Below are 17,999 nucleotides of genomic sequence, written 5' to 3' on the forward strand. Positions count from 1 at the left end.
GTCTGATGCGCTTGTTTCTTATTTCCATTTTTTTAATATCTATCTATCTAGCTATCTAGCTATCTAACTATGTATCTATCTAATCTATCTATTTTATCTATCTATCTTATCTATCTATCAGTTTTGTTAGACCAATGATCAATTATACGTTATGCATCACTATTATTTGTGTGTAAATTTAATTTGAGAATGTTGATAATTTCATTTATGGTTTACAGTCTAGGATTATTTATTTACTAGACAAAATATTAGTTCCAATATTTATATTTTTTTTTAAAAAGTCTTAGCCTTATACAATTATTGCTCAAAATGTAGTGATCTCCCACCTTAGTCGAAACATTTAATATTATAGCCCACACTATCTAGTTTTTTCTAATTATCTATGTTTTGCTTTGAATGTTTTAAAGCACTTTGAGTTGCATTTTTATGTATGAAAAGTGCTATATAAATAAAATGTGATTGATTGATTGATTGATTCAATATGCTCTTAAGTCAACTTTACCAGCGACAGTATGGTAGCAAATTTAGCATTTTCCTTTTAAAGTGTTGAAATCATTATTTAAAAAAAAAAAAAAAAAAATTTAAAAGTAACTTAAACTTGAGTAACGCATTACTCTACAAATACAGTAATATTGTAAAGAAACATATTACTTTCACATGGAAGTAACTAGTAATATGTAGTATGTTACATTTTGGAAGTAACTTGCCCAACACTGGCCATGAATATCCGTTTATTTTCCACTGCCTCCAGGTGGCCAAGGAAGAAGGAGCACCAATGTCTATTAAATTAAAGTAACAGTGGATTAAAAAAAAAAAAATCTTTACATTCTATTTAACTGTGGAATGACTTTATTTTTATAGAATGCCACTTCTTACTCAAAAAAACATGACAATTTTTTTTCTTGTAGAGGCTCAAACAGATTATTGACATTTTTCTTCATTTCAATTGGGAAAGAGGATCTAACATACAAATGTTTTGGGTTATGAGCGTGACTATGAAATGAGTTAAACTCGTATCTCAAGGCACCAAGATTTTCATGGCTACCTTTGAAGAGAATATGAATAAACCAGGAGTTGTCCAGAGTCATGGAATTGATTGTGTTGGCCCTTTCTACTCTATACTTTTTTTTTTTTTTGGGACACAGCTTGGTGATTTATATCATTTTGTGCAAAACGTACAGTATGTGGCTAAAGCAGGAGAGAACAGATGCTGGCTCTGTAACCACCTGTTGTATAACATTGATTTGTTCGAGAGGCCTGACTATAAAAGAAAAAAAAAAAAGCAAAAAGAAGTTGGCTTTGCAGCGATATCCCTCCTTGGTATAAGAAGACCCACACTGTCTTTCATGCGCTCTTCCTCCCACTCCTCTTCCACCTCCTCCTCCTCCTCCTCTGCCATGTCCTCTTCCCCCTCACCAGACATGCCTGCTCGCGTCAAATTCAGACTTCTCCTTTTTTGACTCAGTTGTTATAGAAACGCACCTTTCCCTGCCCCCAGCATTCACCCGTGAGGTAGTTGAGAATGTAGATGGCTTTCATAACGCCGTTCATGGACGAGACAGCCTTGATGCTGAAAGAGGAAAAAGCAGAAAGCTCATGGGAAGCTACGTTGCTGGATTTTCTGTTAAAGTCACAGCTGGTGCGCACGAGGGTACTTTCCGATTCCTCCGCGCCGAATACTCTGTCAGACTCACTGGGGTTTTCACACGACTAGCGGGTCCTGCCGTTAGCTTCACGCCATGCTTGGTGCCACGCGCATTTGCTCTCTTCTTTTCGCATGGGCCGAGCCGGTCACATAAAACGGCAGCAGGCACAGGCGGACGCCGCTTTTTGCAAAATACAACTCGCAGCGTCGGCTCACTTATTGCCGTCTCCAAATTGGAGATGAAAGTGATGATCGGTGATGAATTGAGAATCTGCATTGGGCAAGGTCATTTCTTTTGGTGGCGGTCAAATGACATTTATGAAGACGACAGCCTGAAGGAAACTTTACAGTTTGCAGTTTTCCACAGTCGTTGATCAATTGCAAAAAGGCGCAGGGAAGATGGCAGTCATTACATCTTCAATAAATGCACAAGTTTCCATTGAGAGTTTGGTCACTTTTCGGAGTCCTTTGAAAGGATGTTTGGCGATCACTTTTCAAGATGATAATTCATCTTTCCATATAGAGGAAAAACAATGAAAACCGTCCTCCAAGAAAGACGTATAATCTCAATCCAATCAAAATGTAAAGAGATGGAAGAAAATGGTCAATGACAAGGCTCCAACCTCCAAAGCTACGTTGGCAACAGCCATTAGAGGAAGCCCAGGCCTCAGTGGCTGCAAGCTGTTAGAAAAGCCTGAGGTGGAACAACAAAAGTGCTAGTGGTGTAGGGTTTTTGTTGTGTTTTGTTTTGTTTGGGCTTTTTTTGGGGGGCGTTATGATTCGATAATTTTTTTCCTCAGAATTCAAACAATTACATATTTTATTTTATTTTTATTTTATTTTTTTTTGCTCAATCCAAGATGTTCAATACAGATATGTTGTAGCCTCAGCGTCTTTCTTTGCAAAGGATAAAGAGTATATGCCTGTGAAAGAGTATATGCCAGCGACTGTTGTTACATAATCTATCTACATGTGTTGCTCCACCATTTGTGTTCAAATATCTGTTACTTATAGGGTTAAATTAACGCGACACCGATGTTTTCCATTAACCCAGCTACAGTGTTTCCCATTGCAGGCTTTAACATTAAGCCAGCAGCAAAGCTGTGTTTTTTTTTTTTTTTAATACAAAACCGGTAGTTCTCTTTTGTTTATGTTGAATTTGACAGTAAGCTTTAACTGGGAGTGGCAGTAGACATCTTGAAGCCTCTTTTTTGAACAAATTAAACAATTCAATAAAAAATGAATAATACAAGAATTCACCATTTTATATGATGAATGACACATTTTAATAAACAGTGTCAATTTAATGACACGTTTTGATACAATTTTTGTATTGGCTCTTATTAGGTTGTGCAGGTATTTTAATGTAATGTGTATATTCATTTTACTGCGCATAATTCCTCGAGTGACTCCAACCACTCCATAATGGAGCCGCAAACTGACAGCTCTTCATGCGGCGTGCTACAAAAAACAAAAACAAAAAAATCAAAGGTCATCTGCTGTTCGCCTTATTGTTGAACCCAAACAAGGTAACGGAGTTGCCGGTCAGTGACATCCTCACATGCAACACTGACACCAAAGCTTATCCACTTTGTCATTGTAGCTCGCAAACCGCGCTCAGCGAGCGCTTGTTAGCTGTGAGATGCGGACACTGGCGTAGCAGAGAGGAAATGTAGTTGCGTCTAATTGGATAGAAAAGCGTCATGAGGCCGAGTGGCGCCGTTGCCGTGTTGACACCTCGAGCCTTTTTGCTCGGGATCAGATCGCCCGACGCGCGCGAGCACGCTCAAATCGCAAGGCTGGCTGACAGCTTGTCGTTAGGAAAAAAAAAAAAACGCACACAAATGTCTAGAGTTGAAGTTTTATGCTAAAAAAAATTTAAAAATAAAAAATAGAACGATGTACTAGACAGGAGCCACAACTGGAAGCCATCAAAGTGAAGCATTTGAGCTCATGAATTTTCTATCAACTCATCGATGACTTCACTAATCGCTTCAACTCTTAATTTCATCAGCGTCTCCCACCAACAAGGCTGTCAGTGCACCCTGGGGTGGTCTCCTAACGAGCGGCCATTAGCATCCAATCAGACCATTATTCCGATGCCAAATGCCCGCCACCGCGCTCCATTTGTTGGTACCTTTCAATGTAGGTGGACAGGAGTGATTTAAAGAGCGTGGTGTGTGTCCATGTGAATTACACTGTGGTACCGTGGGCGCGGGTCCGTCCGTCCGTCCGTCCGTCCGCGTGCCTTTTCTGGAAGAGTGGGGGCGTTGCCGCGCTCATCTTGTTCAAACGGAGATTTGGTATTTCTAGTGACGTGACCTTTGTCACGCCGAGCGAGGTAGCACGCTCGTCCCGGAGTCATTCGGGTTCTGCGGTTCTTCAGAGAACAGCTTGTTTTCAGCCTCAGAATTCATCTTCATTACCGGTGGTTTCAGGAGAGGCGGGGATTTAATCCAAGTTTAATTATTTTGTGTGTGTTTTTTTTCTTTTTTTTTTTTTAAATTTTTCCATTTGCGTCCGAGCAAGTCATTAGAATAAGCAGGGGAATTAATTGCATTTGTTAGTCTGAACAATCAGCCGGTGTGTACTCGATCGAACACCAGCACATTTCTCCCGTCATGAATCACGTCATGAATCTAATGCTATTCAATCAATCAATCAATAATGCCCACCGTTATCGTTAGTTACTTGATGTCAAAGGCTTCAGAAATGAAGGTATGCGTTGAGAATTCCCAAAGAGAGTCAAATTCAATAAAAATGGGTGCATTATTTCACAAAGAATGTTTTGATATGAATACGCAGTCGACACAAATCCTCTTTGTTCTTCAGCACAGGCAGACTGTTACATAATTGTTACCACACCTACCATTTGTTGTGTGTATTCCATTTTCTAAATCCCTTTTCTAAATCCCTATTTTCCCTCCCACATATCTCTCTCTTGCACTCCAATAAAGACTTGATAATCATTAACGTGTATGCACGTAAATCAACACAAAACAAGCACAATCATATCATCCTGGTGTGCGCATATTTGTTAACGACAAAGTCCTAATCTTTTAATTTATCCATCAATTGGGGGCTTGGGCCCAGTAGTTGAATCTTCAAAGTTGATCTTACTAAGATATTTTGGGCAGGTCTGGGCTTCCAACTTAATTTGCACTTTTCTCACTATGACTGCGCCCCAGTGTTTTGAATGAATTTGGTGTAAAAAAAAAAAAAACTTGAAACCACATCAAACAACTAGCACGAAGTGTGTCAGAAAAGTTTCAGGACTGCTGTGACCAAAGGTATGTACATAATCCACCACCCTCATGCGCTACTGAAAGGATTCTTCCGGGGTCCCCCGCAGCGCCGTGGTCACCACCATCTTGATGTGGTCCACGCCTTCATAATTGTCGTATGGTAAAATGGGGTGTGTACACGGGATTTTTAGAAAGATGACAAATCCAACATGAACATCAGAGCATGCACAATGGGTGGATCTTAAATTCTTATTTGTTGGTAGCGGCTTGCCAAAGCTGGTGAGTAGGTGGGCAGGGGTTAGCTCACATGGCAAGTGAATTTATTCTCGTAGTCTCTCACTTACTTTTTGGGCTTACTTTTGGGACAGACTTTATGTAACAGTACAAAAACAACATTCTTGACATGGGTCAGCCGTTATTTAGCACATGCGGTGCTTCATGCTGGGTTTTTTTCTCTGAACAGTATTTCAAGTAATTCACACCCTAGTCACGTTTTGAGTGTAAAATGTGTTGTTTAGAGAGATTCATTTTAAAGAATTTTTATTCCTTTTCTTACATTTTGAAAAGTGTTTAGAATGATCTGGATGAGGCCTTTCTAGACATTTTATCACACACACCCTTTCAAACATCTAAAAACTAGTGAACTCAAAGTCATTTTAAAGTTTCAATATGCAAACAGAATCAAGACGTGATCAAATATACAAAGATAAAATTGGAGAAGCAGTTGTGCCTTTTGGGTACTTGTAATTTTTACATATCGCCGGCCTTGGGCTGGAACCTTCTATGTCACAATTTGTGGAATGTCATATTTTTTCACAAATGTATACAATATGTCCATCCACATGCGTGGATGTTATTTTCCTCTCTTATATGATGTAATGATAATGGTTAAAGAGGAAGTCAACCGAAGCATTTCTTTTTCAAGAATATGTTCTATGCAAGCCCACTTGTTGAAACAAGGCATTCTGACAAATATTGCATTTGTGGAACAAGAGTTAATCCACTCGTTTTTAGTCATCTCTGGGGGCGGCCATTTTGTCACTTCAGTCGACTGAAAATGACATCGCAGTTGCTCAGGGCCCAGTTAACGACCAATCATGGCTCAGCTTCAGAAAACAGGTCAGCCGTGATTGGTCGTTACCTGAACCATGAGCAGTTGTGATGTCATTTTCAGTCGACAGAAGTGACAAAATGGCCGCCCCCACACATGACTAAAAACGGGTGGGTTAACTCTTATTCCACAAACGCAATATTTATCAGAATGCCTTGTTTCAACTAGTGGGCTTGTATAGAATATATTCTTGAAAAAAATATGTTTGGGTTGACTTCCACAGTAAATCTACAATATCAGCTGTGCTGAAGATTCTGTGGCCCTAATGAAGGGGACACACTTTACAGAAAACGCGCGGATGGATGCTCTGTTACCTCTGTGACTGTCCTTCCTCCACTGCAGGTGCGGTCTTTCACCCTCTTTGTGACTCATTACCCTTCCTTATGTGAGCTGGAGCGGATGTACCCGCAACATGTCTCCAATTACCACATGTCCTTCCTCCTCAATGAACCCGATGTGGCTACTGACACGCATGGTATGTGTGCCTGCGTGCACATGGAGATGTGTCAGGCATTTTCGAGTTTACTTTCAAGCGTTGCAGTTTAAGCTGACCCGAGTCATGTCCGTGCAGATGGAGAGCTTGGTCCGGAATTCATCACCTTCCTCTACCAGCTAAGCGAAGGAGCCGCCGCGCGCAGTTACGGCCTCAATGTCGCCCGCTTGGCTGATATCCCGGAGTCGATACTCCACACTGCGGCCCTCAAGGCCCGAGAGCTTGAGGACGCGGTCAACTCCCGAAGGTGAACACGCACACAATCGGGAACATGCTCTTCAAAGGATTTTGACTCAATAAGCTTCAGGTTTGTAGGCAACTGAAGAACAGACTCTCTGGATGTAGGCTGCGTCCTCTAAAGCACGTCAAACTCAAGACATCCGACCCGCCACATCATTTTTTTTTTTTTTTTGTGGCAGACGAAAGAAAATCATGTGCATCAACTTTCATGATTGCTGCTATAATCTGTATGAAATTTCAAATTGTCATATGTAGTGATTAATTTTGAGATATTGCAAGCATTTTTTTTTTTTTTGTGGCCAAAGCCATTTTTAATTGTAATTTGAACAATAGTTGAACAAACTATTGTCATGGATTTATGATTTCAAAAATAGATGAGGTGCTTAAACATTTCTATGGTTACACAGTCCTAACAGCAAAAAAAAAAAAAAAAAAACAGTAAAGTAAATTACCGCTATATATTTTAAAAAATCCCTTTTTTTTCTCTCGGCGTTTATTAATTGCGGTTGTTTTTTTCCAGGATTTTTTATAGTTAAATTCTTTTGTTTATCCCACAGGGCATTTCAACAGGCATCATTACGTGCGGATATTTGCTATTCGTGGGTCCCTATCCGGTCCCTTTCCCGACAGTAAATGAATCATGGGTGTCCACCGCATATGAAAAAGCGCTGATGAAATCATGAGGAAATTCAACCCGATACAATTTCGAGCTAAAAAAAGAGAAATGCTTTTGAGAATATTTCTGCATCTCGATCTCATTTCAGCCATATCCTTTCTTGAATACTGAGGCTAAATATGTGTCCACTTTCGTGTAACATCAGCATTGTTTTGAACAGTTTTTGGTTTTAAGTCTCTTGCTTCTTGTGGTCTAATTTGTGTCTATTAGTGTGGAAGCTGCAATTTGATGATGACAGTATTATTGATTTACATGCAAAATCTTTAATATGGAAAGTTTCGACCTTAGAAAGCATGTTCGTGGACCGGCTTCAGTTTGCATTAAAATGAATGGCTATTATCTGCCATCTTAATCCACACTTTAACCCCAATATGAACCTTTATGGAAACATTGCAAACGCGAGCCCTTTAAGATTTAAAAAAAAAAAAAAAAAGTCATCTCATTGGTGCTTTAATGGATCCTGACGCGAGAGTGGCGAGTCTGCGTCGTGAGGTTGAATTCAAAGCGGCTTCGGTGTCATTAAATGGAATATTTATGCTAGGGTTAACCTGATTTCATAGTCGTGCTCACAATTCTCAACCACAAATTGTACACAATATTCCTGTAATATCACACTGGAGATTAGTGGCGTCTCTCAGCCTTTGTGTGCGTGTGCTACCAGGGGGAAAGACTACCTCACGCATTAGAAGCGTCATTTATGTAATTGTGTTTATCTTTCTCAAAGCTTCGACGTGACTCTGTTGTGACTTTTTGCCCACTGCCACAAAAAAAAAAAAATAATTAGACGCTTTTAGCCAGGAGATAATTGAAAAGTACCAAACAGAAGGACACAAAGGCAAATGAAACATTTTGATTAGTGAATGTAAATTGGTCACTTTATGGAAAATTGACTTTGGAATGGCTTGGATACACATCATTCCACCCGTCACATTTTGGACTAATGATGGTTATGGCTTGTAGTCGATTCGTGGCCAATGTCGTGCTTTAACAACACTAGACACCTCGCTGGAATCAACAGGTGGTCGGTCAGCGCAGCAAACTAGCAGCAGTGCCTCGACTCGACTTTCTGCTCATTAGCGTCAACATTAAAAAAAAAAAAAAAGAATATCTGAAGTCGTGCTTTGGCTCAATAAAGGTTGCGAAACATCATCCAAATACAATCCGCGCAGCAGGCGGCCTGCTGGGAGTTCAACGCCGCATCGGTTCTGCCTAAGTAATCCTCACCATATGAAATGTCCGTCCAACACACACACGCGGCCATACCTCCTCATCAGCGTAATCCTTCCTATATGAAATGTTTGTACTTTGTTAGAGTGAGACCACACTGAGTACACAAGACACACATGAAGGGGGTGGGGTGGGGGGGGGGGGGGACGGACGATAAAGCCGCTGGCCAGAGGTAGACAACACACAGCTGTCAATGTGTAGCCTACAAAAGACCATGAATATGTGTGCGAATATGTACACGAGCCTTAGTTTAACGAGAAGTCTTGTTTGGTGTCAATTGTCTCTATAGGAGAAAGAAGGAGAAGTTACTCTTGGAGCTTTGGAGCGTCTCAGACAAATCCTCCCTCACTGAGTGGCTGCAGTCCAACTCCTGACAACCGTGTAATGCAATATAGGACCCAAAACACACAAGATACAAAATGCTGCAGGTGTGTGTGCGTGTGTTTCTTGAGTACCGGGTTGTGTTTTCTGCACTTTAGCTTGTAAGAAACAGTCGATTTTTAGATCGCTGCAGCTTAAGAGGACAGAGGTACTCCCCACTAACGGACTGCTTTTGGACCCATGATGCTTATTTTGTACTGCTTGGGAGTTTTGCCTCTTTGAGGTCAAGCCTGTGCTACACCGTAGTGTTTTATAAGATGAAAGAATTGTTGGTTGACTGAATGTTCACACTGCGCGACAAAGCGTACATTGAATCCTGGACGATGACGGAGCAAATTTCAGGTGCCAAATGCTCTAAATCTCAAATTGTTGTCCCGGCGCTGAGACGAATTTTAGCGCTTGTCGTAGTGTAAAGCGCTTTGAAAAGGGTCGAGTAAAAAGGAGGAGCAAGGGTAGTGTGGCCAGCTAGCATGAGCCACAGCTCACCTCAATTTCAGTCCTACGAAGACTCTTCAATCTCTATTGTGTTTGGTGCTGATGATGGTGACTTTAAATGTGGAGGTCGTAATGTTTTTGGGCTACAAAAAAAACTCCCCCCCCCCCATGACATTAGATCTGTGTGAGAAGTACAGTTTAAAACAGACTTATAAATCCTACTTTCAATTTGATGTAGTACACTTTTGTAATAAAAAAAAAATCAAACATGTATTCCATTGTTGTGGATTGCTTAAAAATAGACAAGAGACATTTGTGGAGGTAACGCTATGCACATAACCGAACGCTCCTTGAGATGGAAAAACAACTTTGAAGCCCATTGCATGAGAACTGAAGTGAGGTACACACACCAATGTTTTTGTCAGCGATTTTGTAAATGTAAGCACTTTCAAATATCCCGTGGAGAAAATTGAAAAGTGCGTGCTTACTGCTCTCAGATGGTGTACTGGAGACGTCCATCACAGCACACCACGGACAACGATATCTCCACTAACAATTGCTAATTTCTTCAAACCAAACTAGTCAGGTGTAGTAGTAAGATTGACCTATAAAAGGCATCCGGACTGCCACAAAATCAGTAGAAGAAGAAATAGGATCTGCTTGGGCAAGATGGACAAAAAAAACAAACATTTTTGAATGCTAATTAATGAATCTGATGTATGTACTGACCAGTGTCATCAATCAGAATTTCTTTGGGCCTTGCAATCTCTAGTTATTATTCTTCCTGTTGTTTATTTTTAAGTCACACTGAATATCAGCCTCATCGCACAAAAGATTCAACACAATCAAAGTACAAAAGGCAGTTTGATTGGGGGAAAAAAAAGTGTTGAACTTTTTCTGCAGCTCTCAGCATTCACATGTAATATCTGAGGGCATTGCAATTTCTAGTTGTTATTATTCCTTCCTTTTGCTCTTTTCATTATTGCTCAACAGATTGGGTGGAATATGAGAAACAACAAGTCTTTGGCCCGTCCGGGATGCCTGAGAATTGCTGGTTTTATTTTTCTTATTTTGTTTTAACAGTGTGGCGGCATCCCTCGACAGATTACAACTGAAAGAACAAAACGTGGTTCAGGACAGGTTATTAACTTTTTTTCTTTTTTTATAGCCCAAACACTTTGTTTCGGAAATGTTGGACTTTTTCTGAGATCATGAACAGAACAAAAGCAATGAGGCTAGTATAGCACTTTTCAAGTGTTCAATCAGATTACGCCGCTGTCATCCTGTGTTGCCTTGAGATAGGAGTGACCTGACTTACAAGTTTTTCAAAATACAAGCCGTCGTTCGCCTGATGTTTTTCTGCTTTGATTTGCAAGAAAAAAATCCAGATGCGAGCACTCTAATGGACAGTGAACTCGACTCAGCCCACTTGGCAATAAGCAGCAGTGTGGCATCCATTTTTCAGGTATATGTACTTTACTTGAGTATTTTCCTGACAACTTTTTACTCTTATTACATCTGAAAACATAATCTGTACTTTACACTCCTTACTTTGTCAGAATGGCCTTATTATTTTTTTCAGCCTCTACCGATGACAACACGAAGTAAAAATAATTTTAATTTTTTTTCCCCAATATTTTAAAATATTCGGGGGGAATTTCTGGCCCCGTTTCTCCCCTATTTTTTTTTTTTGTGGAATATTATCTTTTTATCAATGTTTTTTTTTTGAGAACTTAAGGGGTTTATTATTTAATTTTTTTTAACAAAGCAGATTTTCACTCTTCGCAGGCTGGCCCGGTCCCTATATCCCCACGATTCAGCATGGGTCCACTCTAGCATAGTGTGAGTTCATCAAAATCAAGGCTGTGGTTTTATTCCTAAAAGCCACTGTATCCACAGTTTGAACATTAACACTACTTTTAAATATACAAAGAAAAAACAACTTGAATAAAGATTCAATAAAATGTAATGTAAAATGTTTCATAAAAATAAGTAAAAGTAAAAAAAGAATCTTCAAAATGTCATGCAAATGTATTTATGCTAAAAAGTTCAATACAACTGAACCGTACTTAGACTGTGATTCTTTTGCTTACCACTAGAGGGAGCCCACATACCACTAGTGGAACTTGTAACACACTGACAAAAGTCAAGGAGTTGATTTATTTATTTATTTATTTATTTATTTATTTTTACAATAGTATTGTACAGTGTGAATAACCTTGCCACCTCTGGTACATCTGCAGATAGGAGAAGACTTGTAAAGTATGTGCGGTCATAATAGCAATTCACGCTCCGCCTTTAACTCCCCACTCGCACTCGGTGAGAGAGTCGGCCACACAGGGTGGGAGGGGCTGGCGCTCGCGGTTACGTGTGTGCCACACCGACAGTTGACCGCAGTCAAAAGCCGATTACTGTTTATCTCTTCTGTGTCATTCTGCGCTCGTCCACTTGACGCTTCTCGATGTTGTCGCCCGAGTTGTGAGCGAGCGCCATGGATCCCGTCTCCGGGCGTGAGGAGCTCCGCGGACGCTGCGCTTGCGCCGGCGGGACAACTTTTACGCACGGCTCGGCGCCCCTCAGCCCCGTCGGCGGGGAAACTTTTCCCACGGAGATGGCCACGCGTTGAGCGAGAAGAATAAGAAGTTAAAAGAACAAGTGAGCCGCGCTTACGATGCAGAAGAGCGTGCGTTACAATGAGGGCCACGCGCTCTTCTTGTCTGCCGTGGCGCGCAAAGAGGGCACCAAACGCGGCTACCTGAGCAAGAAGACGGCGGAGAACAGCCGTTGGCATGACAAGTTCTTCGCCCTTTACCAGAATGTCCTCTTCTACTTCGACAACGAGCAGAGCGCCCGCCCCGCCGGGATTTACCTGTTGGAAGGCTGCACCTGCGAGCGCGCACCCGCACCCAAAATGTCCACCACGGGGAAGGAAGCCCTTGAGAAACAGGTGGGAAATGTTAGCACAACACGACCCAAAGCCACAATTTTAATGGAACTAGAGCAAACTGTTGTGCTTAAGACCAATTGCAGTCGAAATGTTGCTTTAATCGTGATGAAAAATGAAATTTATGAGTCTCCACAAAATGGGAAAAAAGTAGTAAACTGCCGCTTTAAAACCAATTGAATTGGATTCATTGCTATCCACCACTCTCTATAGTTATTGTTTAAAAATGCTGTCCAAACAACAAAAGTAATGACTAAATGCAGTATATGTGTGTACAGCCACAATATAGGGTAATTGTATTTTATTTTGTTCATTTGCTGTGGTGTAGAAGTGCACTACGTCTTACTGGGCGCCGTTTCTAATATTTTGACTTATAGCCAGTATTTTAGAAACTTGTTTGTAATTTCTTACTGCATCCGCTGTTTTGCAGTGTTTTGGTTATCCATCCAAACAACTCTCAGTTTAAGTACTGTGGCTGCGGATGTGTGCTCTACTGAGAGCTGTTTCTAATAATTTGACTTACATAACGAAACCAAAATATAATATACGCAGTGTTGTTTCTAAGGTAACAAACAGTATTTCCTAATATTTTAACATCTTGACAAAAATACTGGAAAGGGCTCAGCAGTGCACTCAGCAGCGTTTCTAATATTTTGGTTACCTTATTTAATTCAAAACATGGGAAAATACAAAAAAAAAAAATGTATCCAGGTTAAATTATTAGAAAGAGCACTCTGTATGATGAAGTGCACCATTTGGTAACATCTTGTAATTCTTGGTTTTGGATGTCATCATTAGTGTCGGTCGTGGTGTAAAGCGCCGCATCATTATGCCTGTGTAAAGTTGCATAAACAAAAAGGCTGGTTGCAGCAGCTTCAGCAGCGCAGTCGGAACATCTCTGCAGTGTCAATGCCTCCTCCCTGCAGGTGATCCTCCTCCGAGGAAGGAGGCCGTTGCGCAACGCATTGTCTTCCCTCTCCATGCTGCGGTAGCGAGACACAGTTACATGATGTGGATTTTGAATGTGTTATTATTGTACTGCTGACGGTGAAGTGTGTACCTCACTGTCCCCAGTTCTTCCCTCAAAGCACGCGGTGGGCGACCAATATAGCAACAAGTTGTTTTGAGTCGGGAAGACTAATATTGTGTACAGCGTTCCTTCAATATATCGCGGTTCATTCTTCGCAGACTTGCAATTTAGCAGTCTCCATTGTTTAAAGCGGACCCGGTCAAAGTAAGGCCAGCGGGTCACAACCTGATTGTCAACAGTCTCGTAAAGTGAAAGTGAAAGTTAAAATTCAGAGGTGTGAAGATTCATTGACATTTAATCAACGATCAAATTAATCAACAGCTATTTTAATCAAGTAATCCAATAGAGCCAATCTATCATTTATAATTGTCCAAACATTCAGATTCCAGCCCCTCAAGAGTATTGATTCCTTTGTTTCCGTTGTCCTTCATGAAAGAAGATGATGTTCTTTTGTGTTCAATCAAAAGAAGACATTTGCAAACATCTGCTTTAAGTTTGGAAAACAATGACCGAACCAGTAATTGAAACAGTTTCAAAAGGGTTGGTGCGTGCAACAGTTTCTCTCATGTGATATTGCTCAAATGTTAATGATTTGTCTTTTAAAACAAATATCGAATAAACAATAATTGGTTGGTAATTGGAGAAAAAAAACGTTTTTGGAATACAAGTTAAAGCAAAATAAGATTTTAGCCGATTAATCGATGGAATAATCAACTAAAGATATTCACTAATGACAGCGCTATTAAAACGTGTGCTGCTTTTATTTTTTTAGTGTTCTCTTGCCATATCACACGAACGTTTTGAGGCCTTTTTCTACTTGTCCGTTGTGGAAATGTGCTAAATGCTAACAAACATTGCAAAACGCCATAGACTGGCTAATGATTAGCATGGTGTCGTGGTGTTAAAACCATTCAAACAATGGATATTTGAACACAAACGGAGCAATACATGTAGACAGATAATTCAAAGTATACCAATACTCACAGGTATATATATTTTTTGTCCTCTTTTTTCTTTTTTGGGACGCTGGAAAAGATGTAACGGCATTTTTCTTGGGGAAAGACAGTTTTGAGATGTGATAGTTTTGAATTACAAGCATGGCCACAGAATGAATAGCCTACAGCTTGTATCTCAAGGCACCATTGTACATACTTACTGTCATGCCCTTACGTGTAGGAAAGGAGGGACAAAGTCACGGACACACTTTTAAGACGTTTATTGAATGCCAGGAAAAGAGTAAAACACAAACAAAATGAGCACAGATGCAGGACCTGCTGTACTCGCCAATGTCACACGCCACCCCAACAAGCCCCGCCTCTTAAAGGCACATAGATACCATAATACATAGCCTACAGTATTTTTTTTTTTCGTGCTATTCAAACTTTTTGTAGCAAGTACCACCTCAAAAAATACTTGTCTCTGAATACCACTATAAAAACTAACAAGTAAAGAGTAGTGGAAAAAATTGTGACAAGATTCTATTCCTTAAAAGTTGATTTAATTTTTTTTTTTTAACCCACAGTAACATCATGCACAGTTTTAACCATTAACACGGTGCTGAAATACAGGGGAAAAAACTCTACTTAATAAATGATTGAAAAAAATGTACTGAAATATACATTGGAAAACGAACAGTTCTAAAAGTTAACCCTTTAAGCGCCAAAGTAGCAAAATTGCACCAAGCAATGTTTACAGTACGCCTTTACCTCTAACCATTTCCAAGATACAACCTTTTGAAACAGTGATATCAAAACTGAAAACTGGATCCTAAAAGGTTAAATGCAAGTACACTTTTCTTACAAGTTATGTACAACTGAGCTGAACTTAGTCAGTGATTCTTTCATGTACTAATACCACACTAAGAATAATTTTTGGAGTGTGTTCAAATGTTTACGAGTAAACTCTTGAAAAAAAAAAAAAAATGCTATACGGTCTTGAATATAGCCCCGCAATAGACACGGGTTTATTGTTTATTTCATCCTCGAATAACAAAAATAATAACTTTCAACCCAAGTGTGCTGCTATGTTACATCAACCCCTTCTTATGTGGCCTGTGTGGATCATTAACTCGTATTTCCAGTATACTTTGTGGAATGATTTGCGGGTTGTGCAAATGATGAAATTGTTCATAGGCCAGTCCTTTGCAGCATTGAAGTGTACCGTAGGATGATGCCCCCTGTGGTGTGGTGTCCAGGGTGTAACTGCCGTTGGATTTTAGTCAGCATTGTTGAAGACACTCAAGTGAATGTATTCATGAGGAACACATTCCACTCTCATCAATTCCTCCATAGCAAAGACGAATTTATATATATATATATATGTTGTATAATTTATTCTCAAGACACTTCATTTTCTTGCTAATTTGCTGGTCATATTTGTTACTCTCCACTGTAGTGCGGTTCAGACTTATGTTATAAGTTATAGTAGATTAGTATTCATGTTATGTTACGGTACCATGTTGTCGCTGTCCTATGAAAAACACTTTATGTCCGATTTTGGGGAAAAAAAAAAAAAATTCATGTTAATGCGATGGGGCGGCACGGTGGTCGACTGGTTAGCACGTCCGCCTCACAGTTCGGAGGTCGTGGGTTCGATCCCGGCTCCGGCCTCCCTGTGTGGAGTTTGCATGTTCTCCCCGTGCCTGCGTGGGTTTTCTCCGGGTACTCCGGTTTCCTCCCTCATTCCAAAAACATGCATGGTAAGTTGATTGGACTCTCTTAATTGCCCTTAGGTGTGATTGTGAGTGCGGATGTTTGTCTCTGTGTGCCCTGCGATTGGCTGGCAACCAATTCAGGGTGTCCCCCGCCTACTGCCCGAAGACAGCTGGGATAGGCTCCAGCGACCCTTGTGAGGATAAGCGGTATCGATGGATGGATGGATGTTAATGCGATGTCTGTAACGCGGCAACGCAATTCACGTAAAAATAAGATCATTGAAAAAAAAAAAGAAAAAATGGACATCAGCGTTTTTCAGGACAGCGACGATATGTTTCGTATTGTTTTCGTAGTTTGCGGTGGCGGTAGAACTGCGCTGCATCAATGTTTTGATTGATGTGTCAAATTTAGGGCTGCAGAGAGTTCATGATTTTTTAAACATTTTTAACAATTGAAAGTCATTCTCCAACTGCCTTCTTACGAACTTACCCCAAGGACATTTTCATTCAACGTGTTCAAATAGTTGCTGTTATTTTGACTATACTTGCATGTTGTACCGTGCTACGTGTTTCTGGTGTTTCTCGCCTGTCTTTCTTCCTCCCTTCTGGCCTGTCTCACTCTCGCACTACAGCTGTGAAGCTTAATTAGGGTTATTTTCAATCTGCCCTAAGCTGCAAGCCCGTGTTCCGCTGCACATCTAACACATGCATAGACATGCACTCAGGACCTATAAACCAACTCATTACAAAAACGGTGTTTTTGTTCCGCTATTGGCAATAGCCAACTTTAAGGGATGTGCTCCATGTGCAGTATCTGTGCTGTTTAGCTATTTCTTTTATCTTTATTTTTTTTTTAATGTGTGTGCATTAAAGTGAAGCGGTGAGGTAACCCGCGGTGTATCACACCCCCACAGTGAGCAAGCAATACAAGCGCACGAAGCCTGCTGCCTTCCTCGTTCTGCGCCGTACTCTCACAAAGATACAAACCCTTCAAATGATTTGGAGTGCATTCACACTGATCTGAATGGTTTCCACAGCGACGCTGCCATTGCTATTTGAACACCAGTGTGTTATTTGTGTGCATATTTGGCTTAGCATACGTACCGAAGTGCACCATCTTCCCGGCGGGGCACATTGATTATTGATCGTACGTTTTCACCGGAGGACATTTGATGCATTTTGCGTGTTTCGAAGACTGCGAAGCAGTTTTGTATTATATTAGATTTAGTCACGGCAGGACAACTCGCGGCTGCTTCGCCATGACAACGCGAGCATCCGACAGTTCCTGGCCGAGAAGAAGATTGTCTTGCTAGTTTCATCCTCACCCGACCTGGCTCCATTTGATATTTTTTTTTTCCTCTTTCTCAAGCTCAAAAGGGTCATCAAGATGATCTGTTTTGAAATTGTGGATGACATCAAAATGGCTATGATGGCAGAGTGGCGGCGGAGGATCACAGAAGAATTTCTCCAGGAGTGCATGACGGCATAGACTTTAAGCAGAAATATTGTAGTTTGTTGTTTTGATTTGAAATGTCCATTATCTTCAGGGATGCTATTCCTGTAACTTTTATGTTGAGAAAAACTGGTAGTTAATCCATTTTATAATTTGATTTATCCAGCTCAACCATCAACAGTCCACTTTTTATGAGCTGCTTTTATACTATATGTTGCTGCTTTTGGCACATCCCTGTTGCAAATATGCAGGCACCTGAATTAAAAAAAAAAAAAAATTCTGAATACACCCTTTACAATTACACAAAGTTACATTTATTTGAATACTAATTGAATTTTAGTTTTACTCCAAATACTGTAACAGGGTTGAAAGTATCAGGGTTGTAAACATTTCCTGTTGTTAGAGTCAGCTGGAAAAATTGAAAAGAGAAGAAATGACTTATGTTTACCCATGGTCTGAGCAATTA

At 40.4% G+C, this 17,999-nt stretch overlaps 2 protein-coding genes across 5 annotated transcripts in view; both read left to right on the forward strand.

Moving 5' to 3' along the window:
* Positions 1–9,724, forward strand: part of msh3 (mutS homolog 3 (E. coli)) — a 37,222-nt gene extending 27,498 nt beyond the window's left edge. The window contains exons 22-24 of the mRNA XM_086031577.1: positions 6,344–6,476; positions 6,573–6,741; positions 8,927–9,724. Of these exons, the coding sequence (XP_085887703.1) occupies positions 6,344–6,476; positions 6,573–6,741; positions 8,927–9,011 (387 nt within the window). The 3' untranslated portion in view covers positions 9,012–9,724. The remainder of the gene's footprint in view (positions 1–6,343; positions 6,477–6,572; positions 6,742–8,926) is intronic.
* A 2,070-nt stretch (positions 9,725–11,794) lies between these two features.
* The window catches only part of rasgrf2b (Ras protein-specific guanine nucleotide-releasing factor 2b), a 44,183-nt gene continuing 37,978 nt past the window's right edge, over positions 11,795–17,999 (forward strand). For 2 of the 4 annotated variants that reach the window (XM_086030270.1, XM_086030272.1), the window contains exon 1: positions 11,797–12,400. In XM_086030270.1, the coding sequence (XP_085886396.1) occupies positions 12,125–12,400 (276 nt within the window). In that variant the 5' untranslated portion in view covers positions 11,797–12,124. Of the gene's footprint in view, positions 12,401–17,999 lie in introns of all 4 variants that reach the window. The other 2 variants (XR_015086767.1, XM_086030271.1) reach the window with 2 other exon arrangements.

Source organism: Filicampus tigris, chromosome 5, assembly GCF_054856515.1.
Source record: "Filicampus tigris isolate MCC_2025a chromosome 5, RoL_Ftig_1.0, whole genome shotgun sequence".
Lineage (NCBI taxonomy): Eukaryota > Metazoa > Chordata > Actinopteri > Syngnathiformes > Syngnathidae > Filicampus > Filicampus tigris.